Source organism: Mustela nivalis (assembly GCF_964662115.1).
Source record: "Mustela nivalis genome assembly, chromosome: 10".
NCBI classification, from domain to species: domain Eukaryota; kingdom Metazoa; phylum Chordata; class Mammalia; order Carnivora; family Mustelidae; genus Mustela; species Mustela nivalis.
This window is the reverse complement of record NC_139029.1, coordinates 20,131,667-20,155,551: the sequence shown is the minus strand read 5'-3', so window position 1 is coordinate 20,155,551 and position 23,885 is coordinate 20,131,667. Positions and strand designations below refer to the sequence as shown.

The window sequence follows — 23,885 nt, the reverse complement described above, 5'->3', positions numbered from 1 at the left end:
TAACTCCCGAATACTAGGAATGCCTTTCTGCTCCTCCTCTTCCTTTGGGTTTGAGAGGGGTGACTTTAAACATAGGAGTAAGACAACTGTAGGGGAGGGGGATGCCTGGGTGACTCAGATGGTTAAACTTCTGCCTTCTGCTCAAGTCGTGATCCCAGGGTCCTAGGATCGAGTCCCGAGATGGGCTCCCTGCTCAGAGGGGAGCCTACTTCTCCCTCTCCCTCTGCTGCTCCCCCTGCGTGTGCTTTTTCTCTGTCTCTCCCAAATAAATAAATAAAATCTTAAAAAAAAAAAAAAAAGAAAAGACAACTGAAGGGGCACCTGGCTGGCTCAATCGGTCGAGTGTGTGACTCGACCTTGGCATCATGAGTTTGAGCCCCCTGTTGGACATGGGGCCTGCTTTAAAAAAAAAAAAAGAAAAAAAGACAAGACAACTGAAGAAACAGGAGTTTCCGCTTCTGTGGAGCTGCATGGAAACCTGAGGGCTCAGCGCTCACAGCCTGGAGTCAGTTATTCCTTGGTCCTTTGTCGACAAAGGTCGAATGGTGTCATTGGAGGCACCACAAGGGATCCCCCATTTGTATTCCGTAGAACCCGTCTGCAGGGCTGCTGTTCATTACTACGGTTGATCGCTCAGATGAGTCCTCCTTGACCCTTGTCTAAGGGTCACACTGCACCCCGATGCTGCCTTCCCTGTCCCCTTATCTCTGTGCTGGCCTCTTCCTTGCAGAACGCCAGTGGAACATGTGGATCCCAGGATTTGGCTCTGAAGAAATCCGACCCTACAAAAAGGCTTGCACCACAGAGGCCCACAAACAGGTGAGGAGCCGTCAGAACCCCAGGGCAGCCACGGCCCTTCCCTTGAACTGTGTCTCTGAGGGAGTGCACATGGCTACGGTCCCTGCACTTGTCACTTCCTCCACATAGGAAGCTCCGCTCCCTGGACCAAAGATCAGAGAGGGCAAGAGGCAGCAGGGCTCCATGGGAGAACAGTCATTTACTTCTGTGGTTCTCTGCTGTTCCCACATGGGGTCTCAGCTTTTTCTCTCAACACTGATGGGTGTCACTTAAAGCTGTTGATTGTAGCTTCTTCTAATATGGGTAGAACTCGCTCCTTCCACTTCTCCCTGATGAAATCTCTGCGTTGTGGTTGATTGAAAGAGAGAGACAGGCCATACTTGTGCTGGAAGGTAGCACCCAGGCTGCTGTGCCAGGCCTTCTGGCCTCTGTCCCAGCTTGCCCTTAGTTCTCTATCCCTGTGACTGACTGCAGACCTGAGGGGTCAGTATGAGACCCTAACCCCACTTATACTGTGCAACAAGCTGGCCCTGTCATTGGTCTAATAACAATGATGAGTTCCTTTTGACAAAGTCTTAATTTAACTGGTGGCTCCAGTTTGAAAAGTGAGCTTTTTTCAAGCTTGATGGGCACATTGTGTGGTTTTGGCTGAGTGTCCCTTGCTTGTCCATAGCCTGGGATCTCTAGAGTGTATGTGTTTACAGACCTCACAAAGGAAGCCCTTACAGGGAAGTCACCAGTAGTCTGAATCAAAGGACCATAGTATTCTTCAGAAGGGAGTCCCTCCAGACAATGGTCATTTTGGCTCTGTTTCCTAATTAATCCACTTTCCAGCTTTATCTATCTATCTCTCAGCAAGTGTTATAATATTAGGACAATCTCTTAGTCAAAAGAGTAAGCAGAGGGGCACCTGGGTGGCTCAATGGGTTAAGCCTCTGCCTTCAGCTCAGGTCATGATCTCAGGGTCCTGGGATGGAGCCCTGCATGGGGCTCTCTGCTCAGCAGGGAGCCTGCTTCCCCCCCACCCTCTGCCTGCCTCTCTGCCTACTTGTGATCTCTGTCAAATAAATGAATAAAGTCTTAAAAAGAAAAAAAAAAAAAAAAGAGTAAGCAAAGCAGATCAGTAATTCGGCCAGTGGCTGGTAATAGTAAAATTTGAAACCCATGACCTGAATGTTCCCCTGATGGGTTGTGGTGGAAATTGTTAGTGTCCGTTTGCTTCATTGTAGGTCGTCTTGTGTGAAATGTCAGCTCCCTTTTATGTGTGGCCACAGGCTTGACACAGTCCCCTTCCCTATTTTCTTCATCCTCACATTAGGCTGGGGGAGTCTAGAAAACACAGGCTTTGATGGCTTGTCCCCTAAGTCCCCAAAAGGCCAGAACTGTCATCTTCTGTTTTTAACTTTTTTGCCATTCTGCTGACCTACAGCTACTACAGCTGACTACAGCAGTTTGGGTCTTTTGGTCAATGAAATGGGTCCACTGGGCTATCTAAACATCTCCTGGGGCCCTGAAGACTGTTGTCAGGCTCAAAGGAGCCTGCTGAGCTGCCCTGTGTGGATAGGTTCCCAGGGCTCCAGCCTGTAGTATAGACTGTGCCCCACATGGGTGACGGGGAAAGTTCCTGACTCTAAGCTGTGTAATTGGTTATTTCACTCTTCTTTCAGAGAATGGCATTGATCCGGAAAACAACCAAGAAATAACACATGGGAAGGTCAGGGAATGGACAACAATGTATTTGGAGATACTTGAGCTGAGACCTCAGCCATCTCATCTTTGGATTTTTTTTTTAATGCTTTACAGAGAAGCATATATTTTTTATTAACAGTGCAGCAATATCTATAATGACTGAGAGGATCTGCCAAAAGAATAAAGCCTCCTCCCCCAACTTCCGGTCCCTTTTCCCTGCCGTCTCAAAGAGGAACGATGTATCTTCCAGAGAAGATTTTATTTGTGGTTTATTATATAAGTGATTGAATATGGGACAAAGCATTATGGTCTTGTTTGGTGAGACAGTATTAGCAGGATTTGTAGAGGTTTGTGTTTCCTTCTCCCATCCCCCTCTCCCTGTACTTTGTAATGTCAGTGTTTATATGAATATGACTTTCATTTGCTTTTCCAGAATAAAGAAGTTATTAATCGAGAGACACAGGGTACATGGCTTACAGCCTTTGAAAGGCCAGAGGCAGTTAAAAGGACAAGCAAGGCTGGATGTAGCTCTCTGTCAGCAGGTGGCAGCACCATTAGCCATTTCTTTACGGAGGAAAAAACCCAGGAATTTTTCTATTCTTTTACTCCAAGGAAGGCCATACCATCAGTAGGAGTTTGAGTCCAGTTTCTCTGCCATAAGAATGGGGCAGAGTGACCTCTCGTGAACCCCGAACTGAAGAGGCATCTGGTTTTGGCGAAGCCTTTTCTGACCCACCCTTCGGAAACTCCTGGAGTTCATCCTTGGTCCTAAGAAAGGATGGCAGTACCCTGGGGAAAGGCCCATCTGTGCAGGTGCCTTGTCTGTTCTTAGTTGTTGATATCCCTGATCCCAGTATCTGCATCATCATGCAAAAGAAACCAGGCCCCTAAGACCTCAAGGTCAAGACCTTCAGTGGCACCTAGCTTCATCCCATCCTGAGCCCAGCATAGCCCTTTTGGGTTGTGAGGGTTCCTTGGTCTTCAGAGGGCATGGCTGTTCATCCAGGGGTCACTGGTATGGGCACATCCTCCATGCCTTGCTTTCAATCCCTCCCACTTGGAATTTGAGCCCAGAACCCCTCTCTTCACACCTCGTAGCTCTCTTGAGGCTGTGCTGTTGTTTCTGTTGCTCTTGGTCAAGGTCTCAACATAGTGGGCACCCAGAGAGGCAGCAAGCTCCCCCCTTCCTCTGGCATCACTGTTGTTGAGGCCCCAAGTCTCTCTTGTGGCCTACCACCAGGGAGAGGATGTTGAAAGGTTTCACTTTTTCCAGAACCTCCAAATGCCACTGGGTGACACTCTCAAAGGATGTTCTGTTGGTGATACCAAACAGCAAAAGGCCTCCTGCCGAGTTCCAATAGTAGGAGCGAGGCACTGACCTTGACAGCCAAGAAGGAATCCAGAGTTAGTTTTGGTTCCTCCACTGAGGACAAAAAGGGACAAAGGAATCCGGGCAGTGTAATGGAAAGAGCTGGGGGAGAGTCCAAAGTTCTCAATTCTTGATCCACTGTGTGACAGGTAGGTGGCTTCACCTGTCTTGAATCTTGTCCCACCTGCCTGGGGAGGGGCTGGTCATTGAGCAAGTATTTATGAGCTGGAGCTGGGCCTGGGCCGGGCCGAGGGCTGCACTGTTAGCTACGAACACTGGGAGCGCTCTTGTGATAAGGTGAGTGAAAACCAGCCTCAATCAGTTAAGCCTCTGACTCTTGATTTCACTTCGGATTGTGATCTCAGGGTCCTGGGATTGGCCCTAAGGGGCTCTGCGCTTCGTGTGAATTCTGCTTGAGCTTTTCTTTCTCTCTGCCCCTCCCCCTGCTGGTATGTGCTGTCTCTCACAGGCTAGCTCGCACATGCGCTCTCTCTCTCTCTCTCAGAATAAATGGATACATCTTTAAAAAACAAACAGACAAAAACCTGCCTCTGTGCCAAGGGCTGCAAAGGAGAGAGGCTTGTAGGGTGGTCTCACCAGCCGAGCTGAGGGACTCGGGTGAAGGGAGTCACCAGAGTCTGTCCCTCAGAGAGAGACCTGCACCTCAGATCTCTGAGGGAGAGAGACCTGCAGCCTGGGGCGGTGCTGTCAGGCCAGGTTGTGCAGGGCCTTGCAGGCCCCAGCCATGCAGGCTTTACCCAGACAGTAACAGGAGCCATTTTAGATTTGTGTGGGGGGAAAGGTCACTCTGGCCGGGCAGTGGAGTACACACAGCCAGGAGGGGAAGGGAGAGGACAAGTGTGGAAGCAGAGAGATCCATTAGAAGGCCGCCGCCTGATTGAAGCGGTGGTAAGTGCAGGACGGGTGAATCTGCAAGACAGTTACAGCGGGCACTCACAAGCTTTGGTGACTGTGTGTAGGGGTGCGGGACTGGGGCACCACTTAGTGATCCGTAGGGTTTGTCTGACTTGGCGTGCCCACCCCTGGGGCAGCTTGGCCCCACCCTGGGCACGAGGCCCTCTTCCTCCTTGGATGAGTAACTATGCCCACTCGATTCCCAGAGCCCGGCCTGGTGCAGACAGTTGGGCAACAGGGCATCCTTGCAGAGGGGCGGTGGAGAGTGCTTCCCGTGGTGCTGCGCTAAGCACCTCCCATGGACGAGCGCTTTCTGTTTCCCCAAGTCTGAAGAAGGAAGAATGTGCGAGGTCTATGTGGTGCACTTGAATTGTATCTTATCTAATCCTGGTTCCCAGGAGGAAACGGAGACTTAAACAGTTTAAGGAACTCAAGGTCACACAGCTTGTGTCAAGCCCATCTGACTGTGGAGCCTGCGCTCTTAACCGGCCCTATCTCCCTAAACCTAGGGAGACAAAATGGGGGGTGACCAAGAACAGCATATGCAAAGGCCCAGAGGTATAAAGAAGTCTGCGGCAATGTGGCTCAAGCACAAGGTGTAACACTGGGAGAGGATAGCCTGAGGTGAACAGAAAGTGAGCGCGGGAGGCGGATGGATGACAGACATAGTGGCGAGGGCCAGCACCTAGGTTTCAGAGGCTGTTCTGCGTGTGTGTCTGTCTATCTGTCTTGCAGGAGTGGGAGGGTGTAGTGTAGACAGCCCACAGGTGGGCCGCGGGCTTCCCATCCCTTATCAACCTGGCCAATACCCCCCCCACTTTTTTTTTTAAAGATGTATTTATTTATTTGAGATTGAGTGAGAGAGTGGGGGCAGAGGACAGAGGGAGAGGGAGAAAGAAACTCAAGCAGACTCTCTGCTAACCGCAGAGCGCAACACAAGGCTTGATCTCACAACCCTGAGATCATGACCTGGGCCAAGAGTCAGATGCTCCATCAACAGAGTCGCCCAGCTGCCCTGAGTTAATACCTGTCTTAATTGTTGGACATTTTAGGGCTAACAGAAAGACTGCATCTGATAAGAGGATCCTGGTGCTAAAAACAGGCATATAAACAAAATTTGAAAACCGTAGGTGCTAGGGACCGGGGAGATTTAGGTGGAGGACTGGTGTGAATGTATTTACATGTTACAAGCCTTGCACGGGCTACTGGCCTGGAGAATGGAGTTGGAAACAGGGGAGGGGGTCTAGCCAAGAAGTTGCTGCAGTTATTTCAGACTAAAAGTAAAGGCATATGGCATGCAAGGTTTCCCTGAGAAAGCATTAACCAAAAGACAGAGGTAGAGGATGGTTGCAACATCATGGTTGAGTTTTGAGGGCACAGAGGGGCCCATCTGGGACCAGAAAACCATCCTGAAAAGTCCCCTGTGCCTGCATGAGGGGAAGCGGGGAGGAGGAGGCCAGACGTGGACTGAAGCCTCACAGTTATCTGTAGTTAGAAAGGAAAAACTCCCAGCATCATCCAGTGCAGCCCCATAACTTAATGTTCTTAAGGTAAGAACATTAAGGTCTGAAGAGGTCGTTATGACCTGAGGTCCCTGGGCAGGTCGGGACTCAGACCTGTGGTTTTGGTCCATTGTCCATCCTTCTCCTGGCCTCGAAGAACTACAGTCTTGGCCGGGGGTGGGGGGTAGGGGGGAGCGCAAAATGATGTAGACAACAGAGCCTGAAATCTCCAGGTTCCCTGAAGGCTCGGAGAAGAAATTGAGTTGGGCCAAGCCTTGAAGGACTGAGTTTTGACAGAGATGGAGGAAGGACATTCCAGACCGGGGACTGACACATGAAAGACCCAAAGGGAGCTTGTTAACAGAAGGAACTTAACACTTACTGGGCACTTAATAGTGTCCTATTTAATCCTCTAACAAAACTGGGGGGTAGGAATTGTTCTCATTTTACCAGGAAGACCGCGGCTCAGAGGTAGGGGACGGGCTGGGCTCCTACCCAGACGTCTTCAGTTCCAGACTGTGTGGGGAGGGCAGGATGGGTCTTCCCTCTTAACCCACTGTTTCAGAGGCTCCCAGAATGGACAGGGTCTTCAGAAATGCTCCCATGGGTGGCAGATTGGCTGTGTGCCTTCAAAAGGCATGGATTCAGGCCCAATAGCCCGACCTTGCCGAAGATGCTGTGGCTGGAGGGTTTAGCCGGGGCGCTGCCTGGGAGAGGGAGTTTTGCTTGCTCAGACTAGTCTAGGGATAGACCTGAAGGGACAATTCTGGAACTTCATTCACTCCTAGTACGGAAGCAGAAACCAGCTCAGTCTCCAGAAGTGGGTAATGATTTTTAAGAACTCTTTAACAGAATCTGGGGTCCTCGTGATCTCCCCACAGTTTACTTTGGTAGTCTTGTCATGACAGTGATGAATAAAACCTCAGGGGAAAAGGAGCACTTCCATTTGGTGAATTCCTACTGTGTGACCAGCACTGCCCTTCATTTAGGTGGGACCTAATCCTTTCGAAAACCCTGTGAGTTGGGCATTATGATCCTCGTTCTCCAGAACAGTTCACTGAGGCTTGCAGAGATGAAGGGAGCTCCCCAGGCTCCCCCAGTTACACACAGTGGAGCTGGGAGTCAAACCCAGGCTTGAATGCAAAGCCCACAGTAATTTTAGGCCGCTGGGATGCCCCTGTGGTTAAGAAGTGATACTTATCTGAGTGTCACAAGCCAATCCCGTCACGCAGGGAGAGGGCAGAGGGCTGGGGCCATCCAGTGGAAGGAAACCACTCATGCAAAGCCCAGGGCTGCAGGTGGTTCAGAATCTGTCAGGGCAGAGTAGGGGGAGAGGCAACACCACGCACCGGCTCAGGAAGGGCCAGGACTATGGGGAGATTATTTGAATTCTGGGAGGGGAGCAGCCATGTCAAATGTACTTTAAAAACTTGCCTCTGGGGCACTGTGGATGCTGAATCAACAGGGGACACCCTACAGCCTTCCAGAGGGGTGTCACAGTCTCCACTAGGGGCCTGAGGCCTGAGCTGGGACAGCAATGACACTCAGTGCAGGGGGCGGGGTGGTGGGGGGCGCTCAGCTGACCAGTGGGCCTGCCCCCCCCCCCCCCACTGCTCTTCTCTGCTTTTCCTCTAGCCGACGGGATGGGCAGGCCTGCTGCCTACTGCTGCCAGAATCCTACCCATCAAAGGCTCTTGCAGTCCGCAGAGGGTTTGCCACAATGCAGGGGGTTGTGAGAGCTGGACCAGAGCCCTGAGGCACAAGGTAGGACCTTCTGGGCCTGGCCGGTGGCCGTGCACGAGGCCTGAGCCACATTAGTTTCCTATCCTGGACTTTAGGTGCCTATCTGTGAAAAGACAAGTTCAACCCCACCTCACAGTGTTGCTTCGAGGTTAGTAAGTCACTGAAAGAGCCCACGATGCATGAGCTCATGTGTGGTAGGAATTCACGTAGTACCTCATTTAATCCTCACAACCACCCTGTGAGACAGAAACTACTGTTCTCCCCATTATACAGATGGGAAACGGAGGCCGAGGAGTGCTAGAGATGTATGACTGCAGCCTGCTGAACAGTCCTCAAGGGAGGCAGCTGGGGACGGTGGGCAACATCTTCTTGGTGATGGGCCCAGCCTGGGGTGGGCCTGGACTTCAGGCTGGTCCTCCAGTGCCCACCCAGGATTTGGACAGAGGAAAAGGTCAGTTTTTTCTTCCTCTCTCCAGGGATTTGGGGAGGTTTTGACAGCAAAATCCCCACCGTCATCTGCAGGACCAGCCGCTCATCTCCCAGACAAGCTTTGGTTTACCCTGCAGTCCTGTTCAGGGAAGACCTGGGAGATGAGAAACCACAGATCAAGTTCAATGTCACTCCCTGCTTCTTCACTTATTCCTCAGATCTCCTGTAAATTCTTAGAAAGAGCCCAGCCCTTTCCTTGTTCCTCGCCTTGGAGCTTCTCCCTCTGCTCACTGGCTTCAGTTAACCTCCTTGGGCCTTAGTCTGCACATCAGTAAAATGGAACAATATTATCTACCTCGGGATGCCTGGGCGGCTCAGTTGGTTAAGCGGCTACCTTCGGCTCAGGTCATGATCCCAGCGTCCTGGGATTGAGTCCCACATCGGGCTCCTTGCTCGGCAGGGAGCCTGCTTCTCTCTCTGTCTCTGCCTGCTACTCTGCCTGTGCTCCCTCGTGCGCGCGTGCTCTCTCTCTGACAAATAAATAAAATCTTTAAAAAAAAAAACAGTATCTACCTCACAGGGACATAAAAAGTACTCAGTGCTGGCCACTGTTCCTACAGGCCAGACCTTTGCTCTTATCTGGGCCCTTCTCTGCCCTCCCCCAGCTCTCAGCTCAAGGTCATCGCCTGGAGGCGGCCATCCCTGATCAACACCTCTGAAGAAATCAGGCCCACCCTTCTCAGCCCAGTCTCCAGGATCTGCGGGCTTTGTAGCGCTTAAAAGTGGAAATCATATGGTTCCATTATTTACTCATTCACTTTCCCACTAGAATGTTAACTCCAGGAGGGCTTTCTGTCAAGTTCACTGATGTATCCTTCGAGTCCAGAACAGAATAGGTAATTTTTTTTTAACTGAAGAAATGATAAGATTCTCAAAAACAAGTCATGTCCCTATCTGTCCTTCTCCCTCTCCAAGCTTCCCGGAACATCAGTGAAATGAGTGTAATCCGCGCCAACCTTGCAGAACTTATACGGATGAATGGTGGTCTAAGAGAGGCAGGGAGGAGGCAGTGCAGTGAGAGACCCACTCTGGCCCAACCCCATGGGGAGGAAGCTAAAAAACGCACCATGACTGGAAACCTCCCAAGAACCCTAGAGAGAAGGGATTATCAGTCATACGACACTGAGGAGGAATCTTGAGACTTCCTCAGTGTCGTCACAGAGTGAAGTGGTTGTGCTCTTTGTTGCTGTGGAGCCATCCTGCCCTTCCCGTCCCACTACAACAGCCACCCCCCTACACCTGCTGACATTCTTTTTTTTTTTTTTTTAAGATTTTATTTATTTATTTTGACAGACAGAGGTCACAGGTAGGCAGAGAGGCAGGCTCCTGGCTGAGCAGAGAGCCTGATGCGGGGCTCGATCCCAGGACCCTGAGACCATGACCCGAGCCAAGGCAGAGGCCCAACCCACTGAGCCACCCAGGCGCCCCCACCTGCTGAGATTCTTACCAACATAAACACCATCTCCTGGGAAGCCTTCCCTGATTGCCCTAGGACATTCTAGCTGTTCCTGTTCCCCAGGAGGCAATTTCTGAGATGAGGATTAGTGAGCAGACAGACATTGATCAGAGGATTCTTGAGATCAATACCAGCTTGGGGGAGGAAGGGAGGGACATGAGACTAAGCAGAGGGAGAATTTAGCTGTGATGTTTTAAGAACAATGGCCTCAGTCAGCCCCAGGAAGAGTGATGAAGCGGAGTCTGACCATCAGAGCTGGGACAAGGGAGCCAGGCCTCTGAACGCTCCCCCACCCCAGTAGATTCAACAAATCAACACTGTGGGCAGCCCTGAGGGGTAGGCAGTTCCCAGAGGGTGCTTTGAGCCTACTTTCATTGGCTGCACACCCAGCAGCTGGGGGAGGGGGGATGTAGGGGTGAGGGTACAAGGCTGTGAGTTCTGCTGCCCTGAAGGGACATCGTGGTGGCTAATCACAGTGTCCACTATGTGCCCAACCTAGGAGCTGCTCGCTCGCCTCCATCCCTGCCTCCCAGATCCAGATCCAGTGCCCAGCCTTGGAGTGGGGGCACTGGGCAGCAAACCTGAGTTTCAGGGCACACATTTAAGACAAATTCAAGTTTGAGGACTGAAGGAGGCTCCCAGGTAGGCTTGCCCTGAAATTCCCCACCCGTCCTCGCTTGTGTAGCAGCGTCCAGACTCGGTGCCTCTCAGCGTCCAGGCTCGGGAGTGTTGCCAGAAATGGCGGAGGGGAAACAATGTTGAGGACAGTTCTTGTCATTGGCTGCCTCTGGCCAAGCATGTCCCCCCAACCATTTCTCATTCATGCCCACCCCCCACACCCACGCCACCCTCCCTCCCCCCAGACCCCCGTGGCATGGGTCTTCTGTGAGCCCCACTGACAATGGAGGAAACAGGCTGAAGGACACAAAGCTGCACACCTGGCTTCTCAGAGCTTTCTGGCAGAAAGGGGGCTGAGGTCTGAAACCCCCAAATCCAGAAGGTGTGACTGTTAGGATACTGTTTATATTAACCCTTTAAATACATCCTGCCCTTTGCTCTCCAGAAAGATACGGACACCCCATCCCAGCAGCACTTCTGAGGTTGGCACTGCTTTAATCCTTTCCCTCCCAGAGTCAACACTGGCATGGCCGTGGGGGCTGCTTCCTCGGGGGGATGCTGAGGACTTGGGTCTCGTGGATGAGCCGGACACCCCCCCAGTCCTCCTCCAGCTTGATGTCCCCCTGCTCCAGGGCCTGCTGGATGGTGTCAGCAAGGGTGCTGAAGGCCAGGTCCACATTGTAGTTATTCTTGGCAGAGGTCTCCATGAAGGCCATGCCCAGGGAGGCAGCCAGCTCCTCCGCCTCCTGGGCCGAGACACAACGGGTGCTCTGCAGGTCACTCTTGTGCCCAACCAGTAAGAAGATCACCTTGTCGGGGCCCTGAGTGGCCACGACCTCCTGGTGCCAGTCGCAGATATGTTCAAAGGACTTCCTGTTTGTCACATCAAAGACCAGTAGGACACCCACCACATTCCGGTAGAAGGACCTGGTAATGCACCTGAAGGAGGGGCAGTGAGCTGGGAGAGGTCTATGCCCGCAAGGCCCTCCCACAGGCACAAGCCCCACAGCTCATTTCACACTGCCCAGTGTTTCTCTGCTCCCAGCGTCTGTCTCTCCCCCAACAGAGTGGCTGCACCTCAGCTAGGGAGCAAGTTCGAGTCACATCCTCTCTGGACCATTCCTCCATTCGAGAGGAAGCGGGGTGTTTTCCTGATGGCAGATTTTTGCTTCCCGTTCTCTGCCTGGCAGACTCCTACCTCCTTCCAGGCCGCCCCAAACCTCTCTTCCTTTCCCATCTCCCTGGCACCTCCCGCTTGGCCGGTGGGCTCGCTCAGCAGCCGGGCCACCCATCCCTCCGGGACTCAGGCCTCTGGCTCAGGGGGCTCGGCCCACCCGGCTGCATCTGTGGGACGAACGACTCCGCGTGGAGGGCCAGAGACCAGGGCAGGGGCCCCCAGACCCGCACCTGGGCCACTGAGGCCCGAGCCCTCGGGGTGGGGTGAGGGGGTACAGCCCGCCAGCTCCCTCAGCCCGCCCGGCCCGCACCTGAAGCGCTCGTGGCCCGCCGTGTCCCAGAGCTGCAGCTTGACGCGCGGCCCGGCTCGCAGCTGCAGCTTGCGGCTGTAGAACTCGACGCCCACCGTGGGCGCCCCCTCGGGCTCGTGCTCGGGCTCGGGGGCCCCGGGCGCGCCCGCCACAAAGCGCCGCAGCAGCGACGTCTTGCCCACGGCCGCGTCCCCCAGCAGCGCGATCCGGAACTGGTAACGACAGCCCCCCGCCTCCATGGCCCCAGTGTCGCCGTCCAGGCAGCGACCGGCAAGCAGCCGCCCCAGGCAGCCGCCCCGCCTCCCGAGGCCAGCCGCCAGTCCCGCCCCGCCCCGCCCCGCCCCGTCGGCTGGCCCCGCCCCTCGGCCCGGGGCGCTAGACACCTGGGCACGTGCTCTCCTCCCTAGGGGCCCCAACTTCGTCCTCTAATAACCCCTACTGGGGCGCCTGGGTGGCTCAGTGGGTTAAGCCGCTGCCTTCGGCTCAGGTCATGATCCCAGGGTCCTGGGATCGAGTCCCGCATCGGGCTCTCTGCTCAGCAGGGAGCCTGCTTCCCTCTCTCTCTCTCTGCCTGCCTCTCTGTCTACTTGTAATCTCTGTCAAATAAACAAAAAAAAAAAAAAAAAAAAAAAAATAAAATAATAACCCCTACTTCTCGGGGTGGCAGATTAAAGAAGGCAGTGTGGGGAGGAGCACGAGTGAAGGACGAGAACCCAACACGCACTGGCCCGCGTTGAACCGTCCACCTCATTCCGCCGGCGGGCTTCTGTCTCCAGCCCACTCCCCGGGCAGTGCCCAGATTGGGCCCCTGTTGCTGGAGCTGGAGACACCGCTCTAGAAAGCTGATGGTTTATAGGTGCCCGTTCCTTACCGCCCCACCCAGGTGCTGCTTTCCCGGAGATCCATGAGCCCCGGCCTAGGGCCTCTCAGGGCCTCCGGTTCAATGGTCAGCTTCAATGTTTAACAGTCGTCCTCCCAGCCCCCACTACCCCCACCCCCACCCGCGCCCCCGCCGCCTCAGCACCTGTCTGGGCGGGGCCTCAGGGCCCACAGAGGGACACCAGCAAGGCTGGTAGGAGGCCCGACAGCCATAGATAAATGCGATTCCAGAGGGAGTGCAGTTGGCCTGTGGCCTGGACAACTAACTTATTTACTTATTAATTTTAAATTTATTTGACAGAGAGATCACAAGCAGGCAGAGCTACAGGTAGGGAGAGAGGGAGGAAGCAGGCTCCCTGCTGAGCAGAGAGCCCAATGTGGGGCTTGATCCAGGACCCTGAGATCATACCGGAGCAGAAGGCAGAGACTTAACCCACTGAGCCACCCAGGCGCCCCTGGACAACTAACATTTATGAGGACCGATGGTCAGTTCTTCACACTGCCCAAATGACAGCTTTGAGAGGGCCATAGTGTGCTTATTTTAGAGCAGAGGAGACTGGGGCTTGTCTCAGGTCACAGAGCAGAGCTGAGACTCACATCTGAGTTTGTCTCACTCTTCATTACCCCCCTGATGCCACAAAGGGGGATGGCAAATCAAGTACCAAGAAGATCAGGACACAGTGGTCACGTCCCCGTGGGCAGGTGGCAAGGGTAAGGCCGGAACATCTGCTTCCTAGAGCCAGTCTACCTTCTCCACTCAGGCCTTCTGGAAATCCAAGTTATCAGGGGTTGGCTCCTGGCTGGTCTCAAACAACTCCATCTGTTGGTTTAATTTCACTGTTCCACTGTGGTGGATTTTACCAATTTAACTTGTTTTTGGCAAATTGGTGGTGAAGCGAAATCCTCACTGTTAGAATCAAATCATCATATATTTCCTTCTCACACAATCTTGTAAGATGTTGTTATTCTGCACATTTTTACAGGTGAGGAAACTGACGCTCAGAGATAATCTGAGATTACTCAACAAGGAAGGCAGACTAGCTGCCGAGTTTACCCAAGACCAGAACCTTATTTGCTATTTCTGTGTCTGACAGGACAAGTGGAGGATCTGAGAAGGCCCAGGTTTTTTCATACTTTTTTTTTTAAGTGGATATATGGATGTATGTATATAAGTAAATAAGTAAGTAATTTCTATACCCAAAGTGGGGCTTGAACTCATGACCCCGAGCTCAAGAGTCATATGGTCTATCAACTGAGCTACCCAGGGGCCCCTCTTCTGGCTAACTCCTAACAAATCAATAGGAAGCCATTTTAAGGGGCACCTGGGTGGCTCAGTGGTTTGGGGCCTCTGCCTTTGGCTCAGGTCATGGTCCTGGGATCGAGCCCCAGGTCTGGCTCTCTGCTTGGCAGGGAGCCTGCTTCTCCTTCTCTCTGCCTGCTTCTCTGCCTACTTGTGATCTCTCTCTCTCTCTGTCAAATAAATAAATAAAATCTTAAAAAAAAAAAAAGAAAAAGAAAAAAGAAGAAGCCATTTTAACAGGTCTCCATGTACTATCAGTCCTTGGTCGCCTGTGTGGTAGAGCCTGAAGGGGCCTATGTTTCTACTCGTCCTCTACCTCCAGGAATAGGAGATAGAGAGGAGCCTCAGGAAGGGTGTGTGTTCGGAGAGGAATCCTTCCTGCCAACTTTACCCAAATTCAGAGTCTGCCCCACTCCCACCCTCCGCACTGATTCCTCAATTGAATTATTCTCTCCACTTCACTCTGTGTAGCTGGAAAAATATTTTTGTGTGTGTTTCAGGTCCCTATGGATGCCTCTAGCCCCTTCTTTACCCACCACCGGTAGTCTGAGCTCCAGCCATGCTCCACATTTTTCCTCTTCTCAGGCCTCCTCCAGGAACACTCCCCCTCTCCTCTTCAAAGGGCTGACTCCTACTACAGGCCTTAGGTTAGATCTACTACAGCCTCTCACTGGCCAGTGAGGTCACATGCCCTTTTGTTCACTGTGACAGCTGTCTCCCTCCTCGGTCACTTGAGGGCAGCGATCAGTGGTGGTATGCCCAGTGCTTGGCACAAAACAGGAACCAAGTAAATATTTATAGTTGAAGGAATGAATGAAAGTGGATAAGTGCTATTTATTCATTAATTCAGCCAGTCAAATCCCACAAGAGGGCCGGACTCTGAACTCGAGGAGCTACAGGCCCAGAGAAGACATTGCACCAGAGGTGGTTCTGAAGCCGGGTCTCCCAGGACAAGGGAAAGCTGGGGAGTTCAAGGAGGAACAGCACTCCAGGCAGGAGCCACTGGACAAAGGCAGAGGGCATGAAACTGCTTGAAAGGCAGTTTGAACCCAGCATTCCCAGAAGCCTTTGTAGTCAGCACCCGTGGGCCAGTGCACTGTCAGCACTGGGATCTTTGAACTTCCTCTCCTGGAGGCTTCAGCCATGGGCTAGGGTCATGTGCCTGCCCTCCACTGCTAGCCCCAGAATCCAGACGTCAGCTGACCTTGCCAGAGAGTTGCTGTGTGACTAGGGTGGGGTAAGAGACTCTCCCTCCCCACCCTGCTTTCCCTCCAGCAAATCACGGGTGCCCACCTCACAAGAGAATCCCGAGGAGCTGTGCAGCTGTGCAACAGAGCAAGGCAAGTTGTGCGCATTTGCCTGAGAGAAATCGAGGTTTTAGTTCCAACCCCCACTTACTAGCTATGCAGCCTTGGCCAAGTTTGATTCATTCATTTACTTCGTAATTGTCTCAATAAGTGCTACTTCACATACCAGGCACTTACTTACACAACAGTGAAAATAAAAAGACACAGTTCCTGGGGTGCCTGGGTGGCTCAGTGAGTTAAAGCCTCTGCCTTCAGCTCAGGTCATGATCCCAGGGTCCTGGGATGGAGCCCCATAATAGGCTCTCTGCTCAGCAGGGAGCCTGCTTCCCTTCCTCTCTCTGCCTATCTCTCTGCCTACTTGTGATCTCTGTCTGTCAAATAAATAAAATCTTAAAAAAAAAAAGCAGTAAGTGCTATAAATAACAATCAAGCAGGATAATGGCTTGAAGGGTGACAGGATGCTACATCAAAATAGGGTTTTCTGAGATGACATTGGAACAGAAAACCAGGGGAAGTGAGGGAGTGAGAAGTGTGGGTGTCTGTGATATCAAGAGAGAATATTCTAGGTAGAACAGCATGAGCAACGGTCCTGAGGTAGGATCAGGCAAGGTATGTTCAAGCAGAGCAGAAGGGGTGAGGGAGCATAATGAATGAGGAAGCCAGTGGTGGGTGATGAAGGCAGAGAGGAAGAGGAGGATCCAAATCACATGTGGCTTCAGAAGCCATCGTGGGAGTTCAGCATTTATTCCAAATGGCTTGTAAAGTCAGTGGAGATTTTGGAGCAGATGAATAATACAAATTTTTTCTTGGTTATGTTTTTTTTTTTTTTTTTTTTTAGTTTTACATCTTTAAAAAAATTTTTTTTTAAAGATCTTATTTGACAGAGACACAGCGAGAGAGGGAACACAAGCAGAGGAGTAGCCGAGGGAGAGGGAGAAGCAGGCCTCCCACCCAGCAGGCAGCTGGATGCGGGGCTTGATCTCAGGACCCCAGAATCATGACCTGAGCCAAAGGCAGAGGCTCAGTGACTGAGCCACCCAGGCGCCCTTTTACATCTTTTTTTTTTTTTTAAGATTTTATTTATTTATTTGACAGAGATCACAAGCAAGCAGAGAAGCAGGAAGTGTGTGTGGAAGGGGAGCAGGCTCCCTGCTGAGCAGAGAGCCCAATGAGGGGCTCGATCCCAGGACCCTGAGATCATGACCTGAGCCGTAAAGACAGAGGCTTAACCCACTAAGCCACCCAGGTACCCATATTTTTACATCTTAATGGAGGTATAAGTGACACACAGTAAACTAACCATACATATTAGAGAGTACAGTGTAATGACTTTAAAAAAAAAAGATTTTATTTATTTATTTGACAGAGACAGCAAGAGAGCATAAGCAGGGGGAGTCACAGAGGGAGAGGGAGAAGCAGGATCCCTGCTGAGCAGAGAGCCCAAAATGGGGCTCAATCCTAGGACCCTGGGATCAAGACCTGAGCTGAAGGCAGACACCCAATTGACTGAGCCACCCAGGTGCCCAATGTAATGACTTTTGATGTAAGTGTACATCCATGAAACCAATACCACAATGTAAATAATGAGCATATATCACCCCAAAGTTTCCCCTTGTCCTTTATTTTGTTTGATTGATTGTAGGCTCCATGGCCAGTATGGAGCCCAATGTGGGCTTTGAACTCATAACCCTGAGATCAAGACCTGAGCTGAGATCAAGGATCAGATGCTTAACCAACGGAGGTATCCCTCTCCATGTCCTTTTTAATTTATTTTTTATTTTTTTCCCTAATGTCCTTTTTATATTCTTCTCTCCTGATCCCTGTGAGAGTTTTTAATTTTGATGAAATGTAACTTATTAATTCAATATTGTACTGGAGATCCTAGCTAATACTATAAGACAAGAAAAAGAAATAAAAGGCATCCAGATTGGAAAGGAGGAAGTAAATCTGTCTTTATTCACAGACATGTGAAAAATCTTAAGAAATTTAAAAAGGAGCTACTGCGGGCGCCTGGGTGGCTCAGTGGGTTAAAGCCTCTGCCTTCAGCTCAGGTCATGATCCCAGGGTCCTGGGATCGAGCCCCACATCAGGCTCTCTGCTCAGCAGGGAGCCTGCTTCCCTTCCTCTCTCTCTGCCTGCTTCTCTGCCTACTTGTGATCTCTGTCCATCGAATAAATAAATAAAACCTTAAAAAAAAAAAATTTAAAAAAAAAAAAAAAAAAGGAGCTACTGGGTGCCTGGGTGGCTCAGTGGGTTAAGCCGCTGCCTTCGGCTCAGGTCATGATCTCAGGGTCCTGGGATCGAGTCCCGCATCAGGCTCTCTGCTCAGCAGGGAGCCTGCTTCCTCCTCTCTCTCTCTGCCTGCCTCTCTGCCTACTTGTAATCTCTCTCTGTCAAATAAATAAATAAATCTTTAAAAAAAAAAATAAAAAGGAGCTACTAAAACTAATATATGAATTTAGGAAGGTTGAAGAATACAAGTTAATATGCAAAAATTAATTCTATTACGCTAGCAATGACCATTTAGAATCTGAACTTGAGGGGTGCCTGGGTGGCTCAGTCGTTAGGCATCTGCCTTCGGCTCAGGTCATGATCCCAAGGTCCTAGGATAGAGCCCCACATTGGGTTCTCTGCTCAGTGGGGAGCCTGCTTCTCCCTCTCCCACTCCCTCTTCCACTTCCCCTGTTTGTGCTCTCTTGAAAATTATAAAAGTGTTGAGGCACCTGGGTGGCTCAGTGGATTGAGCCTCTGCCTTCGGCTCGGGTTGTGATCTCAGGGTCCTGGGATCGAGCCCCACATTGGGCTCTCTGCTCAGCGGGGAACCTGCTTCTCCCCTCTCTCTCTGCCTGCCTCTCTACCTACTTGTGATCTCTCTCTCTCTGTCAAATAAATAAAAATCTTTAAAAAAAAAGAAAATTATGAAAGTGTTGAGAGAAATTAAAGATGACTTAACTGAGATATACCATCCTCAAGGATGAGAGGACTCAATATTGCTAAGATGTCAGTTCTCCCAAAATTAGTCCACAGATTTAATGCAATACCAAATCCCAGTAGGCGTTAAAAAAAAATACAAATTAGCTGATAATAAAATTTATATGAAAATGCAAAAGACTCTGAATAGCCGAAACAATTTTGGGAAAGAGCAAGGTTGGATGACTTACACCACCCTATTTCAAAACTTATTAAAAATCTATAATGGGGCATGTGAGTGGCTCAGTAGATTAGGCATGTGCCTTTGGCTCCAGTCAGGATCCCAGGGTCCTGGCATCCAGCCCAGCATCAGGCTCCCTGTTCAGCGGGGAGCCTGCTCTTTCCTCTGCCTGCTGCTCCCCCTTCTTGTGCTCTCTATCAAATAAATAAGTAAAATAAAAAATCTTTAAAAAAAAGAGTTACAGTAATCAAAACAGTGTAGTATTGAGTATAGAAACAGACCTACACATACAGTCAATTGATTTTTTATTTTTTTAAAGATCTCCTTTATTTATTTTACAGACAGAGATCACAAGTATGCAGAGAGGCAGGCAGAGAGACAGAGAGAGGAAGGGAGAGAGGAAGGGAAGCAGGCTCCCTGCTCCGGGGTCATAACCCAAGCCGAAGGCAGAGGCTTTAACCCTCTGAGCCACCCAGGTGCTCCAGTCAATTGATTTATACAAAGGTGCCAAAGCAATTAGATGGATAATCTTTTTCAACAAATGAAGATGGAAAAATCTTTAAGCCATATGCAATTAATAAACTTTGACTCTTATACTGTGCACAAAAATTAACTAAAAATGAATCCTAGATCTAAATATAAGAGCTAAAACTATTAAGCTCCTAGAAGAAAACGTAGGAGAAAATCTTAATGCGTTTGAGCGAGGCAAAAAATTTTAAATTAGGACACAAAAAGCACAAAACATAAATAAATAGGCATACTGGACTTCGTCAAAATTAAAAACTTGCTCTTTAAACATCGTGGCTGGTGTGTTGAGAGCAGACTATAGGGAAGAATGGCCGAAAGCAGCAGACTAATTAGGAGGCTGCTGTGATTGCGGGTCAGCAATGACAGAGTCTGCAGAGGCGGTAAGAGAAGGTGTTAACCATCTTAAAGGTGGAGAACACAGGATCTTGCTGATGGATCGGAAGTGAGATGTTAGAGGCAGAAGAATCCAGGGTTTCTTCAAGGATGTACTGAGATTGGGAAGGCAGGTGTCGAGGAGGGAAGACTGTTCTGAGAAGCCTATTTATTGACCAAGTGTAGGTGTCTCGGAAGCTGCAGCGTATAAGGTCTGGAGCTCAGGAGAAAAGTGAGGCTGGAGAAATATTTGGGAGTCATCTGAAAGTTTCTTTTTTCTCAGAGTCTGTCTTCATAAAATAGGAGTAATAGTAGTACCTACTTTTTATTTTATCTTCTATTTAGATTTTATTTGACAGAGGAGAGCACAAGCAGATGGAGCGGCATGCCGAGGGAGAGGGAGAGGGAGAGGGAGAGGGAGAAGCAGGCTCCCCACCGAGAAGGGAGCTTGACTGGGGTGGTGGGGGGGGGGGAGTCCAAGGCACACGCTTAACCAACTGCGCCACCCAGCATTCCCCAGTACCAACTTTTCAAGTGTATATTAAGGATAAAAATTAATGGATAAACACCGAATAGCTGTTTAATTCTTGACTACTTGTGTTTACACACGATTACTCATTCCACTCCGCACGTGGCACAGTGACTCTCGGAGTGTGGTCTCTGCAGTGGACTTGTGGGTTCCAGTCCTTACCTTGTTAGTTACCTGGGTATAGCTATTGGCAGGGTTACCGTGAAAACTGGACGAGATAACTGAGCATTATTTACTTAGTTACCGCTCAGTAATTTATCTGTTAGCGGAAGAGGGAAGTCTTGAACAAATAATGCGTTCATCTTCCGACTACTCGGTCGCCTCTTCCTTTTTAAGAAGTCTTCGCCGAAGGGCCCTGCTCCAGCGAGAACTCGCCGAGCTCCTCTCCAAACCCACCCAGCCGCTGCTGCTCCTCGGCCCACGGCGCTCGAAGCCGAGCACTGAACGCAGCTCACGGGGTCATTTCCCGATTTTGGAAGTCCGACTGAACTCCAGAAGGCACGGCGAGTCGGCTTCATTTGCGAGCATAGGGCCCGGTGCCGGACGTTCACTGAGTGCGAAAACACACGCGGAAGGGTGCGCACCTGCTTAGCTAGAGGCGGGATCCGCCGCCCGGCGCGGCAGGGCGGGCGGACTACAACTCCCAGTGGTCTGTGCGGCGTGTTACTCCAATTGTCGGCGCGGCCTCCAGGGGCGAGACCTATAAAAACCGCCCTCCGAGGGGCGGTCTTCCTTTTTCCCAGCCACCGTGCTGCTGGCGTGTTGGGCTGCGGGTGCGGGGTAGTTCACGGCCGTCCTCCTCTCACCTCGCGGTAGCTTCGTCGCCCCTGGCCTCGCACCCGCCAGGCCTTCCTCCCGAGGCTGTGGGATGTTGAGAATGGCTCGGAGCTGCCGGGCCTCCCGGCCTGCTGGGACCAAGGCCCGGAAGGCCTGGTCCGCTGCATGCGCGGTAAGAGGGGCCAGAGCCCGCCGGGGCGATACCTCCTCCCGCCTCGGCCCGCGCATCCCTGCGCTGCAGTGCGACGGGTGAGTAACGCGGCCAGGCGGCCTGGTGCAGGGCAGTCCTGGGCCGGAAGTGGCTTAATTTCTGGAGACGCCGCGAGGTGGTGTCTATCAAATCTGAAACGGAATCTGTCTGTTAAAGCTACCTATTGGGTGACCTTGGGGAAGTGATTTCACCTGTCCTCTGGCTGCACAGCACGTTAAGCAATCCATGCAGGTTGTTAAGAAGGTTAGGTTTTTCTGGGGTCGCGTCTTGGAGTTTTTTAGATTCTATTTTGAATCTCCGTTCTGTGGCATTCTACATTGTCTGACGACCTTAAGTAGGTAGCTTAATTGGTCTAATGCTACTGGTAAAACGGATAGTAAAATCGTCCTATGAAGACGAAATGAGTTTAAAACTCGGGCATATAGTAAAATGAAGTGGTAATTGGGGCCTGGTAATAGGAGATCTGTTCTCAGCTCCTAGCTGGCTCAGTCGGCTGAGCATGCGCCTCTTGATCTCCGGGCTCCGGGTCTTGAGTTCATCCCCATGTTGGACACAGGCTCAGTCTATATCCGTTCTCTTTAAGTTAGCGCCATGCCCATGGTGAGCCAGGACCTGGTCCGAGTCTGGCTTCTTACTTCCTAACCAACCGAGCCACCCAGGCGCCGGTGGTACCTGTTTTCTTATTTGTTCTCCAGTATATTTCAGCCCGTCAATTTCAGTTAGGCAGGAGTGCTCGAGCTTTAGGTGAGTCAGCCTGGACAGCATTTGGGGCGGTCCGGGGACCTAAATTGCCCTGTGGCCCTTATCGAAGCTGCAGCTGCTTCCACATAGCTGCTGTGGTCAAAAAGGAGCCCAGAGTGACAGTTTTCCTTGACGGTCGCCGTTCTGTTTGATGTAACTGATCTGCAACATTTCAGGAAAAGACAGTTCCTTTGTGTCTGCCATTTCTCAGGTAGAGGTGGAGTCCTTTATTAAAACTGACAGGTTTCCAGAGGCTAGCAGAAACGTTCTGATAACGGGGTCTTTTTTTTTTCTTTTTCTTTTTTTTTAAGATTTTATTTGCGAGAGGGAGCTAGGAGCAGGGGCAGAGGGAGAGGCTGGCTCCTTGCTGAGCTGGGAGCCTGATGTGGGACTTAAACCAGGACCCTGGGATCTTGACCTGAGCTGAAAGCAGGCGCTTAACCGACTGAGCCACCCAGGTGCCCCTGTTAGTGGGGTCTTGTATAGAGTTCCTAGGAAAAAACTTTAGAGAAGTAAATTGCTGAGGACAAGAACCAGTTCATGTAGGGGAAGATGGAGTGGGGTGGTACTGGGCAAATCAGTGGCAAGTGGCAGATCTCAGCAGTGCTTTGGATCACTGCACTGAAAATCTTAAGGCATCAGTACCAAAAGCCAGTCACACCTTTAACTGTGAAGGCCAAAGGAAGGGAACAATAAGATGATTCAGGACGACTGTTTCCCATCTCAGCTGTGCCTGACTCAAGATTCCAGGAGGACTTTGAAGTGGAGCTTTTTGGTGAGGATTCTGGGGTCATGACTGACACGGAACACAACCACCTCGGGTCAGGTAGGTTTCTGGGAACTACCTTGGTGGGGTGGTACAGCATGTTTCCAAGGGCTGTGGCCGGCTGTGGCCATGGGATCTCCAACTGCATGCCAGAGCAACCTGGAGAGACTTTGACAGCACAGGTCAGCACAGTACCTGCGGCTGCCACTCGCCTTTCCTATAACAGCCCGGGTGTACTACCAGAGCCCGGCGGTTTTCCATAAACTTCATGTTGATGGGTATATTGATCGACTTTCTGATTTGGAGCTTTCACCTGTTTTCTCCAGATTGCCCTGAAGTGTCCCTGTTGGTTTCAGCTTCCGAAGAGTCTGAGGCTCCCGGGCTGTTGCTGTGCTTTAGACGAGGTATAGTTACGTGCTGGATTCAGCCTGACCCTCCGGCTCCCTTTCCCATCGGATCTGAACGCTGGTCTTGGTGGTCGTAAAAGGAGGAAAAGGAGCACTGAAGCTGGCCTCATGATGCTTATAGTCTGGTGTATAGGCTGTGGGCTAGTTTCAAACAGGGCTTGAATTCTCTTTGAACTGGTTTCCTCCTTCCCATTAAACTGGGATAATCTTCAGCTTAAAGGGAGGATGTATGTGAAGCTCTGGGGAGTTGTAGTGGTGGCTGACTTAGTACTTCTGTATTTGATAAATACCCATGGTTTTCTTGTCTCCTGAGTCTGTTTTTTTTGTTTGTTTTTTTTTTGTAAAGATGTGTTACAGTACAGCTGTCGTCATCTGAGATTATGGATCTAGATGGGTAAGTTGGCCGCCAAACTTCTTCCGTAGCTTCCTTGCAGCTTCAAGTAGTGCTTAAGCCTTGTGAACCCCAAGTAGTGTAGTGAATTGATAAGATACAAGGCTATCTTAGCTTTTCCACACATCTTTGACACCTGACCTTCCTCGTATGCCAGATTAGCTGTTCATGGCCAGGAGAGAAACATGTACAGTGACCTGGGTCTTAGATTTGCCCATCCTGCTGGAAGGCCACGAGCACACTGAAGGGTACCAGATGCCCTGCACGTTGGGCAGCAAGGGCCGATTGCCGTGCATTTATGGTTGTGGTTTATGCTCCTGCTGCTGTTTGGGGAAACCTCAAGCCATGGGATCTTACTGGCCTTTTCCTAGGAGTGTGGGAGATGGGTTGGGTGGAACAAGTGTCTTTCACCTAGCTTGGTACGTGGTTACGCTGACTGGTCCAGGATGAAACCTAATCT

General features: G+C 50.9%; 3 protein-coding genes across 4 annotated transcripts in view; 2 read left to right on the top strand and 1 right to left on the bottom strand.

Annotated features, from left to right (window-relative positions):
* Positions 1–2,943, top strand: part of TAF12 (TATA-box binding protein associated factor 12) — a 38,680-nt gene extending 35,737 nt beyond the window's left edge. Inside the window, exons 5-6 of the mRNA XM_082684943.1 lie at positions 731–819; positions 2,466–2,943. Coding sequence (XP_082541069.1) covers positions 731–819; positions 2,466–2,501 — 125 coding nt within the window. The 3' untranslated portion in view covers positions 2,502–2,943. The remainder of the gene's footprint in view (positions 1–730; positions 820–2,465) is intronic.
* The window catches only part of WASF2 (WASP family member 2), a 937,387-nt gene that overhangs the window by 32,164 nt on the left and 881,338 nt on the right, over positions 1–23,885 (top strand). The gene's annotated exons all lie outside the window — the stretch shown is intronic.
* On the bottom strand, positions 10,965–12,390 carry RAB42 (RAB42, member RAS oncogene family). Its single transcript, XM_082684940.1, has 2 exons — positions 12,067–12,390; positions 10,965–11,518 (listed from the first exon to the last, which is right to left on the bottom strand). The coding sequence occupies exons 1-2, from the start codon at positions 12,303–12,305 to the stop codon at positions 11,095–11,097; spliced, it is 663 nt and encodes a 220-aa protein (XP_082541066.1). The 5' UTR covers positions 12,306–12,390; the 3' UTR covers positions 10,965–11,094.